At 34.6% G+C, this 16,147-nt stretch overlaps 1 protein-coding gene across 1 annotated transcript; it reads left to right on the forward strand.

The window, feature by feature from the left end:
• Positions 1–8,734: 8,734 nt before the first annotated feature.
• Positions 8,735–12,831, forward strand: LOC134541222 (uncharacterized). Its single transcript, XM_063384475.1, has 2 exons — positions 8,735–8,766; positions 11,867–12,831. Exons 1-2 carry the CDS (start codon positions 8,755–8,757, stop codon positions 12,188–12,190), a joined length of 336 nt encoding a protein of 111 aa, XP_063240545.1. The 5' UTR covers positions 8,735–8,754; the 3' UTR covers positions 12,191–12,831.
• The last annotated feature ends 3,316 nt before the right edge of the window (positions 12,832–16,147 follow it).

The raw sequence follows: 16,147 nt of genomic DNA on the forward strand, positions 1-16,147 counted from the left end.
ACAAACCTTGGATTTTAAGTGCTCTTTTAATCTCTTTTTGACGTACTTATGTTTCACCAAAAAATTGCATTAAACTTCTCCCTTGAAATAGTATTTGAAGTTTTCCTCTCATCGCGTCCAAAGAAGTTTATTTCTGTAATTACACTGAATAAAAAAAATACCTAATAAAATCGCCACGCCATAAGGAAATGTTGTGAACTTGTAAAGTAAGTAGGTATGCCCGACACGAGATGGCACTGTAATCGCCTCGTCTAGCTGGTAGCGCCGTTGTGCGGCGGGCAGGGGAATTACCTTATAATATCGCTGTTCCTGTGTATAAACAACACGCGAGGAGAAAAGTTATATAAAGGCGCCCTTTTACGCCAAGGAGAATTATAATTGCCATTTACTGAATTATTTTTGGTGCTTTTCTGAACTATAGAAAGGAGGATAGTAAGTGTTATTTGACAGCAAGACAAGATTGTGTTTAAAAACTGTCAAAATTGAATGAGACCTTTAAAGCTGGTTGACAGAAGTGTATAATAAATTGGAAGTGTTCGGTACAGACGCCTTAAACGGAAATGTGCGTAAAACGGCCTGCAGTTTTGTACCTTCACGTGTCTTATAGTCTGCATTGTCCTGGTGAGAGGGACGTTTGTCTAAATCCGATTTCGACAGTAATTACCTTCTTAATTTGAATGTCGAGTGTGCAAAATAATTTATATCATTGGCAGAGCCCGGCAGACGTGGTTGGGGCAGAACAATATCTGCCGGGTTCTGCCAGTGTGTATTTATTTACCTCTATATAAATAAACATAATTCCCCGTTGGCACAGTGTACATGCGTTGTAGACAGAATTCGAAGTACATTTGAATTCTGAGAATATTTTGGTAAATTCTTTAAACTCCTGGAACATTTATAAAAACCTAATGTAGACGACATAACATCACATATGTTTGCCAGTATTCAAAAATAAGTCAATTAACATTTTCTTATATTCCATGAAACGAATTTTTTTTTATCGTTTTTGACTTAATTACTCAGGGAGTATCGTAGTTGGGCCGGACCCTTCTCAGGCTCAGCATTCCTGAGCTGCCAGAAGCGACACCATCCTGTTTACCGCGAGCTGCAGCCGTCCACGTCAACAAGACAGCCGAGCTGACGAGCAGAGTGGCGGAGAGCAATCCGCCAATCACTACCCAAGAATAAACAACCAATCAACGATCAGCCACGCCTTTGTCAGAAGACAGGCAACGACACGCTGTTATATATTTTTTATCAATGTCGCTCTAATTCAACCTCCAGAATAATATCTTTTAATTTCTTGTTAAATTTTAGTTCTCAGGAATACAAATCTTGTATGATATATAAACTTTAACGTAACAAAAAATGCGAAAGAAACACCAATTATTTTCACAAAGGCTTTACCCGTTATTTTGTTAAGTTCTTAAGTTAACACAATAAAGGACAAATGTTTGGAACTTGAATATACCGGCCAAATTTGGGAAAACGAAGAACTTTTTTATACTGAGAGTGACTTTATATTCTTAAGTTTTTTTTTTTAAAGAAGTAAGAAAAAACAAGGAATAATATAATTTCTATGACATAACATTCCCACAAAATTCAACACGATCATAAAACAGACTCATCCAAGTATAGAAATATAATTTAGTATTTAAACAAATATTTTTTGTTACAGGACTTCAAAAACTATTTGGTAACCTTTGCATTGATATGAAATATAGATTTTTAAGTCACACGTTGGGAGTGTTCCAAAGTAGTAAATATTGGTTCCTTTTGGAACAGGGTCCAGGGCCCGGAAGTTGATTATAGACGACGCTTTTGGATTGTGACGTCATGGTGGCCATCTTATTGAATAATTTCATCAAAAATTCTTCAAAGAAATACTCGAAATTCCTCAAAACACCTACAGATTTACTTTTTTCGGGGGAAAAATTCCCGTATTGTATGAGAATTTCCCATTTTATTCCTCAATAGTGCCACAGACTTGGAATTGTCCCTGTTGAAACTTAAATTCCCCCTCGAACAAGCTTCCAAAAAGGCCGCTGGTTGGGAGTTTTGACATTGATCTTGACCACTTTTTTGGATGATGTAATGTCCTATAATACGTCATTAATTTTCAGGCATGAAATTTTGAAAAAAAATATTTAAATTTATAAGAAGATATCTGGAAAAATATTTTTAACAAGAGCTTCTGCTATTTGTAAAATTGTCCGACATACTAAAAATCCGTATTTTTAAGCTAGAAAATTAACAATGTTTCTTTAATTCGTAAAAAACTTTACTTACTACTTTTTTGATAATAAACTATATAAAAAAGGTATTTTGTTCAAACACGGAGATAATATTTGATAAAAAATGGAGATGGATCCTTCTTCCACGGAAGCACGAGGCAGACTGACATCCCAACACTATTGCCGAGGCAGATATTATGTCATTCATTATGATTTCATGCAACCATCTTGTTCTCGTCTGCTAGAAGCCGCCATCTTCGATCCACATATTGTTTTTGTGCGAATGAGGGTGTTGCCGCACTATTTGTTTAATTTTAACCAGCTTGTGTAAGTATTATTTATTACAGAGGCATACGCCATTAAATGGCAGTCTTTCCGCCATCTAAACAAATATAAAATTATTAAGCTAGAACATAGAAAATTCAAAAAATCATCAAAAAAATATCCATTAAAATTAACTGATTCGATCGATTCCGGTCCTTGAATAGATCTCAAATTGATATAGAATTGTTATCAAAATTACTTTAAAATGTGAGTTTTAATAAAATATTACTAATAAAACATATTTTCTAAATTATAATCTACTACAGGAACACAAATAAAAATTGCAATCCAATTAATATTGCCTTGACAAGAATTATTCTCAGCTCCAATCAGTTTATTGAAGATAGAGACCAGTAAGATCCTTTACTGACAAAGTCTTCCTCATACTGACCGAGTTTCTTAACACTGGGTTCAGAATACTACTTTAAATAATCAGAGCTGTAAATAAGAGTATTCATAGTTTTGAAACAGCCATTTTTCTCTTGGTCATCGAACTGATAGTGTTTACCATATATATAACCGGGCCACAATTTATATTATAAAGTTACGTACATTGCTAATTAATTAGCATGCTGATTCAAAATATCACTTTTGAAATCTTCAAGTAAAGTAGAAATGTTTTTCGACTCACATAGTGTATTAAGATAATTTATGACTCTCAAAATGTAACGAAATGAAGTTTTAGCCAAATGAAATTTGTTTTATTTTACCTGTTGTTAATTAAACACAGTCTTCGGTAAGGTTTCATGTACAGGCATCATCATATATATATATCGGTTGCTGCATATATGCTGGTTTGCTTGTACCCATGCAATACTCCAACCCTAAATGTGTAGTTTAAATATCTTGCAGATAACCCACAGTAAGCACATGTAATACACCGTTAGAGTTTTTCGCATGTCGAATAAAATTGTCAATACTAGTAAACAAGACATGACACTCAACCTTAGCTATACTTCATACGAGATGAGTTTTTTTATAAATTTACTCCTCTCATGTCTTCGTACATCATGGACAAATTCCAAAGACAAATCACAGTAGCAACAAGGGTGTATAGTCGATGAAGACGAACATTTCAGTCTTGAGCTGGATGCTGATGTAAATGCTGTAGTACCAATTCCCAGGTAATCTCAAGGGCATCGATGCATCACTGTTGCAGGGAAAACTTTACTTTCTGTCGCAGAACAGGTCCTTGGCAGTTCCTTTGCATTTCATGAAGTGTCTTTATAACATATCATTTCTTTTTAAAGCTACATATTTTGCGAGAAAGAATATTCCAACATTCCCTTTTCTCATGTCGAGAAGCATTAATGTTATTCGATAAAGTCTTGTCATAGTAACGACACCAATGCTGGGAAGATGGCAATGCACCTTTAGTGTACATCATTGATGCTAATGGTACTGCAAACTTTGAAGACTTCTTCGATGGAAAAACGTAATTTAACGAGGTATCCTCCGCAGCAATCAAAGTCTCTTATGCCTGTAGAACCACACCAGTTAAAGTATCTTCTAGTGATGTCTGCGAGGAAGATACATTCTTCCAAGATCTGCTTGGTAGCCGACGTGATCTCCGCTGTCGTGGTAAAACTTCCATCAAGTACTTTGTGGTTGTCATCTATGCCGACGGGATCTGCTATGTTGTCGTCCTTATCGCTTTCATCAGGGTCCCCGAAGTCGTTGGAAATACTTCCATCTAGTTCGTCGTTAAAGATAGTAAAGATAGTGAAGGTGCATTTGGAAAAAATGGAAGTGTATTCGTCAAAGGCTCCAACAACTGCCTTTGGCACCAACAGCTCCAGCGACGTTTGGCTACAAGACTACAAGACTTCTTGGCTATGAAGTTACAAGGCATAAGGTCACAAGGCTATGGGGGTTAAGAGGCATCGTGGATTGTAGGCGATGTAGGAAGGAGGCTAGATGACTCCAACTGGCTAGAATAGCAACATTCTGCAGAGAGAGTTTTTTTTTTTTTAATTTTGAAAGACTCATTGCCGAGTAGTTCCTGTTTTTCAACAACAGATGTAACAATGTTTTGTGTCAAAGTAAATATATTTTTTTTTAATTTTTTGATGCGGGATGCACACTCACATTCGGAAGAGAATGTTGGCTCTGCAAGACATCAAGGAAAATGAAGTTCATCTTGAATTTTTTTTCGTTGTATTAAGGCAAAGTATTATTTCGTAATGAATTTTTTTTGAACTTCACTAATTAAAAATATTGTAAGTGCTCTTTTGATTACAGGGATTAACTTATTCAACTTAATTAGGAATAAAATTGCTTTTTTCATTTAGAAAAATAATTACAATCAGGGTTTGTTTTTTCAGGAATAACTAGAAACAATCAAAGAATATCAGCAGTATTTGCGCCAGGAATAACCAGTCAAATGCCTAACAATTATTTTTAAGTAATATAGCTGTAAAAAAAACTATTTTTTTGTCATGCAGCCCTTTTCATCCTTAGGCTTTATACTAAAAATTATAGTTACGAGAAAAATTATTTTATATGTTGTTTGATATCGGATTGTGTTGGTTTTCGTTAGTATCAGAAGAGTTATATCTGTATCTATATCTTAATGTATTATAATTTCAATTAATTTTTTTTTGTTAGATAAGAAGACAATTTTTGATGTTTTATTTTATAATGAAATTGTTATACTTCTTAAACTTTGAAGTTTTTACTGCCAAAGTTAGAGTTGTTTCTTTTTTATCAATGTTAAAGAATTAAAAAAAATACCAGCCCAACCAAAATAGCAAGACTCAAGCTACACACAATGTGAATCATCAAATGTCAAACTAATTGACATGACCTCAGATTCCCAAGGAGAAGGCGGACAGTCTGTTCCGTGGTCTGTTCCCTCCCGACCATTCATAAAACCAGCGAACTTTATTTCAAAGACCCCTTGTACTGAGGAGTAGCTTGTATGAATGCACACAGTCATAGGTATAATGCAGAAAAATATGAGGAAGTGAAGGGAAGTTCATGGTAATGCTATACCTCAAGGGTTTTATGTGCAGTTGGTATAAACATTTTCAAAATGTGTCTATTGTTCCATTTTATTTACAGTAAAATATTTACAGCTATATAAATCAATCACAACTCTTAACAAAAAAATTTTGTTTTAACATAATACCAACTATCGGTATTCCCGCACAGTGTGACAGTGTCGATCAGGTGTAGTGACATTTCAATGGCATCGAAAAAAAAATTTTTCTGCAATAAAATAAATATTTTGTATAGTAAAATATAAACCATCTATAAGCATGTTGTTTCCAACTAACAAATATCAAAATGAAATAACATAAGTCTACATTTCTTATAAATATCTACTTACCTCAACAAATGTTTTTTAAATTTCTCAAAACACAAATATCTGTCAGATACCTAACCATTTTGTTGCAAAAAAGTTTGAAATCCACCTGATTAAAATTGTTTTATTGATAAATTGGTAGCATAACTCCACAAATTAAATGTAACTTTTATTAAAAATGCGTGACTCATAAGGTAAAAAAAAATATTATGCAGATATCGATTTCTTAGAAATAACCAGAAGCATTCGGAGAACTTCAGCAGAAGTCTCGACAGAAATAATAACGAGCACAAGAAGAATACCATTAAATATTTGGCTGGAATAATCAGGAGCACATGAAGAAGACTAACGAACGTTTTCTCAATGTCAGCAATTTACAGAAAAAATACTTAAAAATAAAAAAAAATAAAAAAACCACTTCTGCCTGCTTTTGAACTTTTAGTTTGTTGAAAAAGGATAGACTTATAGCACAATCTATTGTTTTTTTTTTTTTTTTTTTTTTTTTTTTTTAGATAAGGCAGGTTTTCAAGATACGTACGCCGTTAAATAACTATAAATTAAGTTTGCTTCAAACGAAGTGAGAGGGGACGTGCCATGGCACACCGGTGGAAGGCACGAGGCGTGCCTGCACGGGCACTTGGGCACGCACGTGCTTGCACGAGGGGAGTGTGCTAGGCGCAGTTAACTTAGCGAGAGATAAGCATGACCGCCCACTGCTGAGCGACTAGCGGCCTTACCGCCGCCTGCGGGAACCTGAGTTTTAAAAGACCACACAAAGAGGAATAATGAAATAGTTTTAAATTATGAAATCCTTAAAAAATGTTAAACAAATTCTCTTTACCATGTACATGTTCCTTAATTTTTTAAAAAAAAATTATTTGCGGCACAATTGAAATTACTAATCCTTAAAATTAAAATAAAATATCAAGTGTGTATATAATATTAGTTTACATTAAATAAATAAAATGAAGCATAATCGATTAACATTTTATTGCAAACGTCATGCCGAGAAATATTTTTTTAAAAGTATAATGTGTTGGTTTTTATTTCAATTTTTTGACATGACAACGTCTAATAAATCGATGAACGCCGGCTGCACGCACGAAAAAGTGTCCGGTAACGCACATTATCCCACTATTTATTTACTGTCTATAAAATATTGCACTAGATTTATATTTTTGTTTTGTTTAGAAAAGATACTTATGAATTTATATAACAAGTGGAAAAGTTCGTATTTTTTATTGGATTCCTACTTCCCAAAAGCCATTTCATCAGAAGCACGTATCAGCTGTATTTAAAAAGTCAAAGTTAAGCCAAAAACCAATGAATGGTAAAAAACGGCTTTGAAAAGAACTATCAGTCAATGAAAAATGTTAAAAGTCTAAGTATTATGATTTTTTTTTTTTTTTTTTAACTAATGTAATGTCCAACATGTACTAAATTATTGTATACTGTGACTACAATTTTTTTTGTCACTAACTATTTTAATATGTTTTACGCAAACTTGGAAACCATTTTTAATTATAAAAATTGCTTGTCTGTAAAGTCGGTTTACGGACGACAGTTTAACGTGACGTCATAACAAAACATTGATGAAATAATTAATCCAGAAGAAAATGAAATATCATATTCGGCCTGAGACTGAGCTGTAATAGGTTTTTGCAACCAAACCATTTAGGCATTAAAAAATATTATATTCTTTGAGGAAGAAATTTTTTAAACATTTTTCTATCTTTTGTATGATAAAATCTACCTCTGCATACTTTTATGAATAAAATTGAATCATTTTTATTGAATTATCCTTATTTTGTATGGATACAAAGAAGGAGTGAAATTAAATCTACAATTTAATTGAAAAAATTACTTTTATTTGCATTCATTAATTCAAATATATTTATTACTTTTGTAATGTCACGCGCGCCGTATTTATTTTGACAAGTATAAAAATTAAAGTATTGCAGTGGCCAGGATTCAATCCTTCAATCTTTGGATTGGTAGTCAGCGATGCTAACCGCACGGCCACTAGGCCATATTAGAATCAATTGTTTCAGATGTTGAATATATATTTATAAAAATTTTATTTTGTGTTGTGGAAGTTTTAAAAACGTATATGTAGTCTGCCATGTTTATTTCTTATAGTGGTAGGCGGGAAATTAATAACCGTACCGACTGTGCTGAAAATCGGTACACGATCGTTACATTACATAATATTAATAATTCAAACGACGAAAATATGATTGAAAAGTCTAATCGATAGGTGTTCCAATTAAGTGGAAGAGAGATGCCACGCATGCGTACAATGAGCATAACAGGACACATCCGTAATGAAACATCCGTAGTGGGACAATGTGCGTTACAGGTCACATTTTCGTGCGTGCAGCCGGCGTTCATCGATTTATTAGACGTTTCACGTCAAAAATTCTGTTGACCAAATGTTAATATAAGATTTTTTCTATCAAATTTTTTTTTATGTAGGATACTTTATATAAAATATATTTTGTATTTGAGTTATTAAAAATTTTCAAATATTCCTAAGATACGACGATAATTAGAATTTTACCAAATTCTTTCTGTATGTTTTATTCAATGCAATATATCAAATAAATTAAATTTAAAAAAAAGCTGGAATAAAAAATAATAATTTATAATAACTTTTTCAATAACTACTATAAAACAAAATGAATGTTCTGTTTCATATAGTTACTTTGGTAATTATTTTTAAGTTGTTAAACTGAGTAGTGAAACTGCATGCCTGGCTCGCTGCTGGAGGTGACATTGCGGGCTTATCTGCGCACACGTGCCCCGGGCGTGACCGCGGCGCCATCACCGGCTGCATATAACCACCTGGCGACCTGCAGGCGCCACTCCGCTGCTGCTGCAAGCCGCGCCATGCACCACCTGGTGAGTGTGCCGAGTGCTCAGCTGTTGCTGCTCTTGAAACATCACATCTCTCTGAGCGACGGAACTCTTGGAGCGTTGCAGCGCTTGAAGCTTTTGGAGCAATAATTGTAGTACTTGGAGCTGTTGGAGCAATTAGAGCTTTGCGTCGATTGGAGATGGTGATCGTAACGAAAATTGCAACGATTCCGAAATAATTCAAAATGGTGGATGTGACGAAAAATATTTTTACTACTTTGTAATTATTTATTAATTTTTTATATTTTATTTATAATTTAATCAAACTCTCGTCGGGAATCTAACCGAGGCCCGAAATCTATTACGTAACAAAGCATTTTAGTTAAGCAATTATTTTAATTTTTTTGAATTTTTTTTTCCAAATTTCTAGGTGAAAAATTAAAGAATTTTAATTTTAGTGGTCAAGATCAAGGTCACGGTCCTGATATCAGTGGTTTAGGGCGGCTTGATCTTAGAAGTCTTAAATTACTTTTAGGAATTTGTTTTCTTTCTAACGCAAAAGTCTTTTAAGTTTTTTTCTAATTACGAATTTTGGAATTTTGGAGTATTAAATCAGTAAATTTTCCCTCAAAACGAGGATTATTTCTTTCGAAATAAAGAAAAATTTTAATTTTAATTTTTTTCTTGTTTTTTTACGGAATATTGTTTCAAAAAACTGGAACATTTTCCCGATATTTGCGAATTTAGGTAACATTTTGGCAAATTTTGGAGGTTTAAGGTCAAAGTCATAAAAAGATGGCCGCCTAGACATCACAATTCACGGACTGAATCCTGGCACCGGCACTACAAGCCTGAAGCCAATCCCAGGAGCCCCTATTATATACTACTGACCTCATAGAAGGAAAATGTATGATAACATATTTGAAGAATTGCTTCAAAACATTAAAAATGTAATATTTTCATACATTTAAGTGATCACTGTATATACATAATTAATAAAATATAATTAGTATCATAATCTAAATAAACATTAAAATTAACACAAAAATGTTTTCTTTAAAAAAGTTATTTATTCTAAAAAAGTATTTAGAAAATGCAAATTTTGTATCTAGTATTTTAAACACAATTTCCAAAATAATCTTGTATTCGATATCTCAATTGCTTTACACAAAAATATCTTGTAACTTGTATTCTATATATAAGTTATGAGGTATTTTGTACATCTCTGCTACCGAATCATTCGATTTGGAAGCCGAAATGTAAAACTAAAAAATGAAACGGCTCCGACAAAAGTGGAAAGGACTTCAAAAAATTCTAAATCCTGTATTTAGAAATCTTAAAAAAATGAAAAAAAAATATAAACCCACATACAAGCCAAAGTCAGCTGATATCCAACAGAAAAACCGCCTTTCTTGTTAAAATTAATAAAGCAGCTCTTGAATTTAAAGTTTCTTTTTGGCCTTTAAGAATTTGCTTTTGCGCCATTCGCCACAGATGGCAGCATCGTAGTAATACATTTATGCTTCATGCGCCCTCCGTTCCATTCTCGTAATTTCTCCAATATGCCGTGACCGAGAGCTATTACTCATAAAAAAGTGTTTACGAGATTATTCGTCAACTGACCACGTTTTACCGCACTTGCTAGTAAACAGACCATAATAATCTAGCTGTAACTTGTACGCCACAGAGAAAAGCTGAATCTGCTAGATCGCCGCGCCAAGCAACACAGTTGAGAGTTGAGTCGGTATGTCCTGGCTCGGAGTCCATCATTATACACTAGGAGGTCCAATGGCTTTAACTCGCTCTTCATTGCCTTGCGGCGTCTACATTGTAAAGCCCCTCGTGCCCAAAAATTATATTATTTTTAATTTATTAAAAACACCTTGGAACAGCTGGGCAAAATATTAAGATTCTTAAGGAAAAATGGGTGAGTGTACTATCTACGGGCGTTAAATAAATACTTCGTAAAATAAAAAATATTAATTTTTGTTTTGCATGCAAATAATTCTAGGAAATGAAATCATTTAAAGAATTGAGTGATAATAACATTAGAGTTTGTTAAATATTCAATTCAAAAATATTAAAAATTAAAAAATACTCAGGATTCATTGTTTATATAAAAACTAGCGATCCGCCCCGGCTTTGCACGGGTGCAATGCTGATGATAAATATACTACAGAATGTCTTTATATACAACGTTCACAGCATTTTTGTCATTAGACAATAAAAAAATGTTTTCTTTAGAGATTACTCTTGAAAGAGCGACATATAATTGGCCACGTGAAAAACACTCAAATCTAAGCCTGCAACGTTGAAATTTTGACCCTGAGTTTTATAAATATTATTATATATTAAATGCAAAATGTATTTAAGGTACTAAATTGGATAAGGATTAATGCTATATTGCTTAAAATCACTTCGTAATTAAGCCATTAGGTATTTCTCGTAAAAGGTAAAGGATAAAAAACGTTTATTGTGGGTTATCTATAAGAGAAAATCATATACCATTCCAGACTTTTATGTAGACATTTTTAAGGTGTACAATACTGTGGTACATTATTTTGATCTATCTCGTAGGGTTCAGCCAGAGTTTGCAATGTAAGCGCAAAAAAAATGTGTTTATTTACATTACATTAGAAACCTCTAAAATAATAATTTTTTTTTACTATATTAAGCATGTATTATACATATAAACCTTCCTTTTGAATCACTGTATTAAAAAACCGCATCAAAATCCGTTGCGTAGTTTTAAAGATCTAAGAATATATAAGGACAGACAGACAGCGGGATGAAACTTTGTTTAATACTATGTAGTGATATGTTTGTAATAATCGAATCTAAATATATTTTAATTCTAAATTTTTAACTTAAAGCAAAATTTATAACTAAGCAGAATGTTTATTTTAATATTTTAATCAAGATAATTTATTAAAAATTAAGGTGTATTTATAACTTCTAAAACTCACTTATTTGTATCGACCATTTATCATTATCAATAATTAAAGTAGTCGACTTAAAGTCACACATGCATATTCTTGTTTTATGTGACATGTGAGACAAGCATCGTAAATAAACATTCTCATCATAATTTGTTCAAAACGTGTCTAAAGAAGTATAACGTCAACAAATGGTTTCTTATTTCCAGGTCGCTTTCCTCGCCATCCTGGCTGTGGCTGCCGCCGCCCCCCAGGGCTGCGCCAGGCCCGCCCCCGATGTGCTACTTGTCGCCCCGAAGAGACTCGCCGCCCCCGTACAATCCGCCGCCGGCGAGTCGTCCCATCCCTTCGTTGTGGCACGTGACTACCTCCGCCCCATCGCCGGCTTGAGTGACGGAGATCCGCCCTCCGTCGTGGCACACGGGATTAAACTCCTTCCCTCCGCAGGCGGTAGCAGCAGGCTGCAGTCCCTGCAGAAGTGGCTCAGGGCCCAAGGATCCACGCCGCCCCCCTCAAGTACCGCCCAGCAATGAAGAAACACCTGCCGCCCCCTGGCCTGTTCCGCCCCCTACTGAACGTGCTGGCCTGACAGGGACGTCGGAACGTTTTCATGATGGAGGGGGGGGGGGGTTACGAAAAGATATATCACACTTACCTCAGTCCTAGAGCGGGGGGGTCCGGGGGCCCTCCCATGCAAAATGGTTTTGCTTAATGAGTTTCCGAACCAAAAAATAAAATATACCATTCCAAGAAATTGATGACGTAGTACGTATTAAATACTACTCTGACAGTAGATGTAGTAAAATTTAAATAAAATACCATCTAGGAATTTGCAATCATTTTACAGTAGGTATATTGACAGTCATAAATTTGATTTTCTAATCAATGTGATCACCAATGCAACGTTTGTAACTACTGGTTGAGGAAAATACTACTAGGACCAAACATTTATTCTGGGAAAAGGAGGGGGGCGAAATGCTACTCTCGCCCCCCCCCCCATGCATAACAGCACGGGGGTGACTCGCCCCCTGCCCCCCCCCCCCCTTGTTCCGACGTCCCTGTGGCCTGAGCATACGCCGTCCCCGCCGTCGGCAATACGCACCTCATTGAAGTAAACGAAATGTTACCAAAAATGTTGCACCAGAAACAATAAAGAAAAGAATTTAAAATCAAATTAATTAATTATTTAACCTATTTCCCCATACACCTTAAATATTCCACTTTCCCTTATCGGCCAAGACTTGTGTAGGCCTAATAGGTAACCGTATGCAATAACGCTATGGCTACAATAAGGCCACTATTTTTGTTCAGTGGTATTTCCAGCCCTTGTACCTTGCCCCGACTACCTGCTTTGGGTAATTTGTATTCCATAAAATTATATTTAACCAACATTCGTTGTAATCCCCACTGGGCGAGGCTTTAGTCGAGTCACAACAGTTATGTGTCCTTAAACGAAAAAAAAAGTTGGTCGCACAAGAATTTGAACCTCTCAAACTTCGCGGGTCGCCTACACCACAGGCGAGCCCAGGGGCAGCGGGTGGCATATATCCAGAAATGCGTCCAAACACACAATGTTTGAGGTGGACAAAAAAAAACTTAAAGGGTTGGTAGAAAACACCCCTTACCTTTTAGTTATGGTAGAGGTTGAGCAAAATTAAGTATTTTTGTGTAGGGCATATACTTATAGATTAATAATTAAAAAACTGGAAAACATTTAAGGCACCACAACGTATATGGGCCTCAATTAAGTAAAATTCTAAATATTTTTTTTGCTATAAACTATGCTATGTATAAATATATAATAATTAAATTCTGACTGAAAAATGGCACACATGGAGTCGAGCTCCAAAAACCTTTTCAAGAATTTGGACAGCGCTTCAGAAATAGCATCCTTGATGCTGGCAGGTGATTCCAGTAAGTAAAAATTTATATTGTGTTAATAAAATTGGCTCTATGTTAAGAATTTTATTCATATGCATCTCCGACTTTGCGCATATATTCTCTTTGACATGTCAATAAAAACAAGTACTTCAAAGAATAACCTAATTTTTTTTTTAAATATTAAATAGGAAAATATTAATTTAGTGTAATTGTATACAATAACGCCATACCTCATGGATCCAATACCGCCAATTATATAAGTTATGAAGTTATGAATTAATATTGCAATTCTATTTTGAAACTTTCGTCGTTTAATAACTCAAGTATTTTGTTTGTTAAGCACGTAACTGAAAACAGTCATTACTTAAATATTTATATATATATATATATATATATATATATATATAACGCCTTGGTTACCACATTAATTATTAATGCATAGGAAAATTAAATTTCAAAAATTTTTTTTTTGAAGAATAATTTTACTTCGCGTTGTGAACCTACTGGTATCATCTTATGCATGCATGTCATGGGTTTGAGTTCTAACCAGATGATGAATAAGTTTTTTTAAATTTATTGTTAATGAAGAATACCTATTTAATTGAAAGTTTGCTCAAGATTCCATCATACACATGTTTATTCACTGGAATCCAAAGAGTACTGTTATTAAAAAACTATTTTTGTTTAGTTTAAAATAAAACATCATTTTAAATACAATATTGTTTTGTAATAATTTTAGGAGGAATGCTCGATTTGATCGTCGCCTACTTACCTCAATGCATTACCACTACTGACTATAGAAAAATGACGTAAAGACGAACTTAAGCCAAGATAAATTGACACCACTTCCTTGCACTGGACTCAAACCCAGAGACTCAACACTAAATCAAAACACGCTACCAAAATGTTATTTAATTTTAATTTTTTTAAATTTTTTATCGGAAAATGGGCGATACAAATCACAAGGAATTCGCGGCAACTGGACGCAGGAACAGCTCCTCAGGGTGGTACAACTCGTTCAGCAGGGATCCAAAGTAGCATCAGCTGCTAAGGAAAATAATTATCCTCGAAGAACATTACGTATCACGTGTTATGTAACAGCTGTTTCAAGAAACTCGGACGGGACAGAACATTGACACAAGAAGAAGTAAATCATCTTTTTTAGAATAAAGAAAATGCAAGCAGTTGGTTTAGGTTTAGCAAGAAAGCGAGTTTGTGAGGTAGTTTATAAATTCTGTGCTTCAAATAACATGAAAAATCAGTTTCGTGGTGAGAAAGCTGGAAGAAGATGGTTTGAGGCTTTAATGCTTCGTCACCCTGAACTGTCTATGAGAACTCCTGAACCTCTCAGCTACGGTAGGTTGATGAGTTTCAACAAAGAAACAGTGGGACGATAATTCACGCTTTTACAAGATACCATTTTGGAAATAAACTTGTCAAACACACTACAACTTATTTAAAATGTTGATGATACTGGCCTGCAGTTGTGCTATGGCTCTCCTGAGAAAGTTCTTGCTCAGAAGGGAACTAAGAGTATGCAACAACAAATGCTGAGAAAGGAGAAACAGTTTGTGTTGTAGGCTGTGTAAATGCTACAGGAACCAACTGGATTCCACCTTTCGTGATCTTTAAGGGTAAAAATAAAAAAGTGGAGTATAGGGATGAACTTCTACCTGGGTCAGTTTTTGCAATGACTGAAAACCAAAGAATTTTGCAATTGGCTGCATCACTTCAACAACCATCGTCTACAGGGAACTGTTCTGATTCTGGATGGACATGCAAGCCACCAAGACATCAGTGTTCTGGATACAGCCGAATCACTTTGAATCAAACTTTTGATTTTGCCTGCCCATTGCAGTCATAAGCTTCAGCCGCTGGACAAAACGATTCCATCAGCATCAACTTCTGCAAGTCCACATGAAACCAGCAACCCAGATACTTGTACTGATCCCAGCAATTATTGTGGAGATTGTGGGGGATACTACTATGATGATGCAGGTAAGAAAGTAAGCTGGGTTCAATGCACAAAATGCAATCGTTGGTTCCACGAACAGTGTTGTACAGGGATGGTATCCCGAACTGGTATTTGTGATATCTGCACTGACTATGACAGTGAATATACTGCCCCATCGCCTCTGTGTACATATCTAAGTCAATTTTAATAATTGACGAATCATTTGTTAAAGTTAATTTGTTTAAATGTAATTTAAAAATATCTTTTGTAATATGGCGTTATTGTAGCCAATATGGATGCAATAACGCCATTATACATTTAAAAACATTTCTTAATAAAAAAAAGGACAAACTATTTACTCAATTATTTCAGCATCAGAAACATTTGGTATTATTGTTGGAGTTCACCTATGCATAATATTACTTTTTTTTAAATTAATTTTAAAGTAAAATGGAATTTTGAAAAGTAGTGGCGTTATTGCATACGGTTACCCTATGTGTTTCGTATGGCATCAGGATGAAATTCACATAATTGAATACAAATAAGAGGGTGTCTACTCTCTATTGGCTACTGTTTTATTTTTCCTTTCGGCCGGATTGTGAGGGATTGGATAATTTGTTTTGTTTGGTTTTTAGTTTGTTGTCCATGGTGACGT

The sequence above is a fragment of the Bacillus rossius genome, chromosome 18 (genome assembly GCF_032445375.1).
Source record: "Bacillus rossius redtenbacheri isolate Brsri chromosome 18, Brsri_v3, whole genome shotgun sequence".
Classification (NCBI taxonomy): domain Eukaryota; kingdom Metazoa; phylum Arthropoda; class Insecta; order Phasmatodea; family Bacillidae; genus Bacillus; species Bacillus rossius.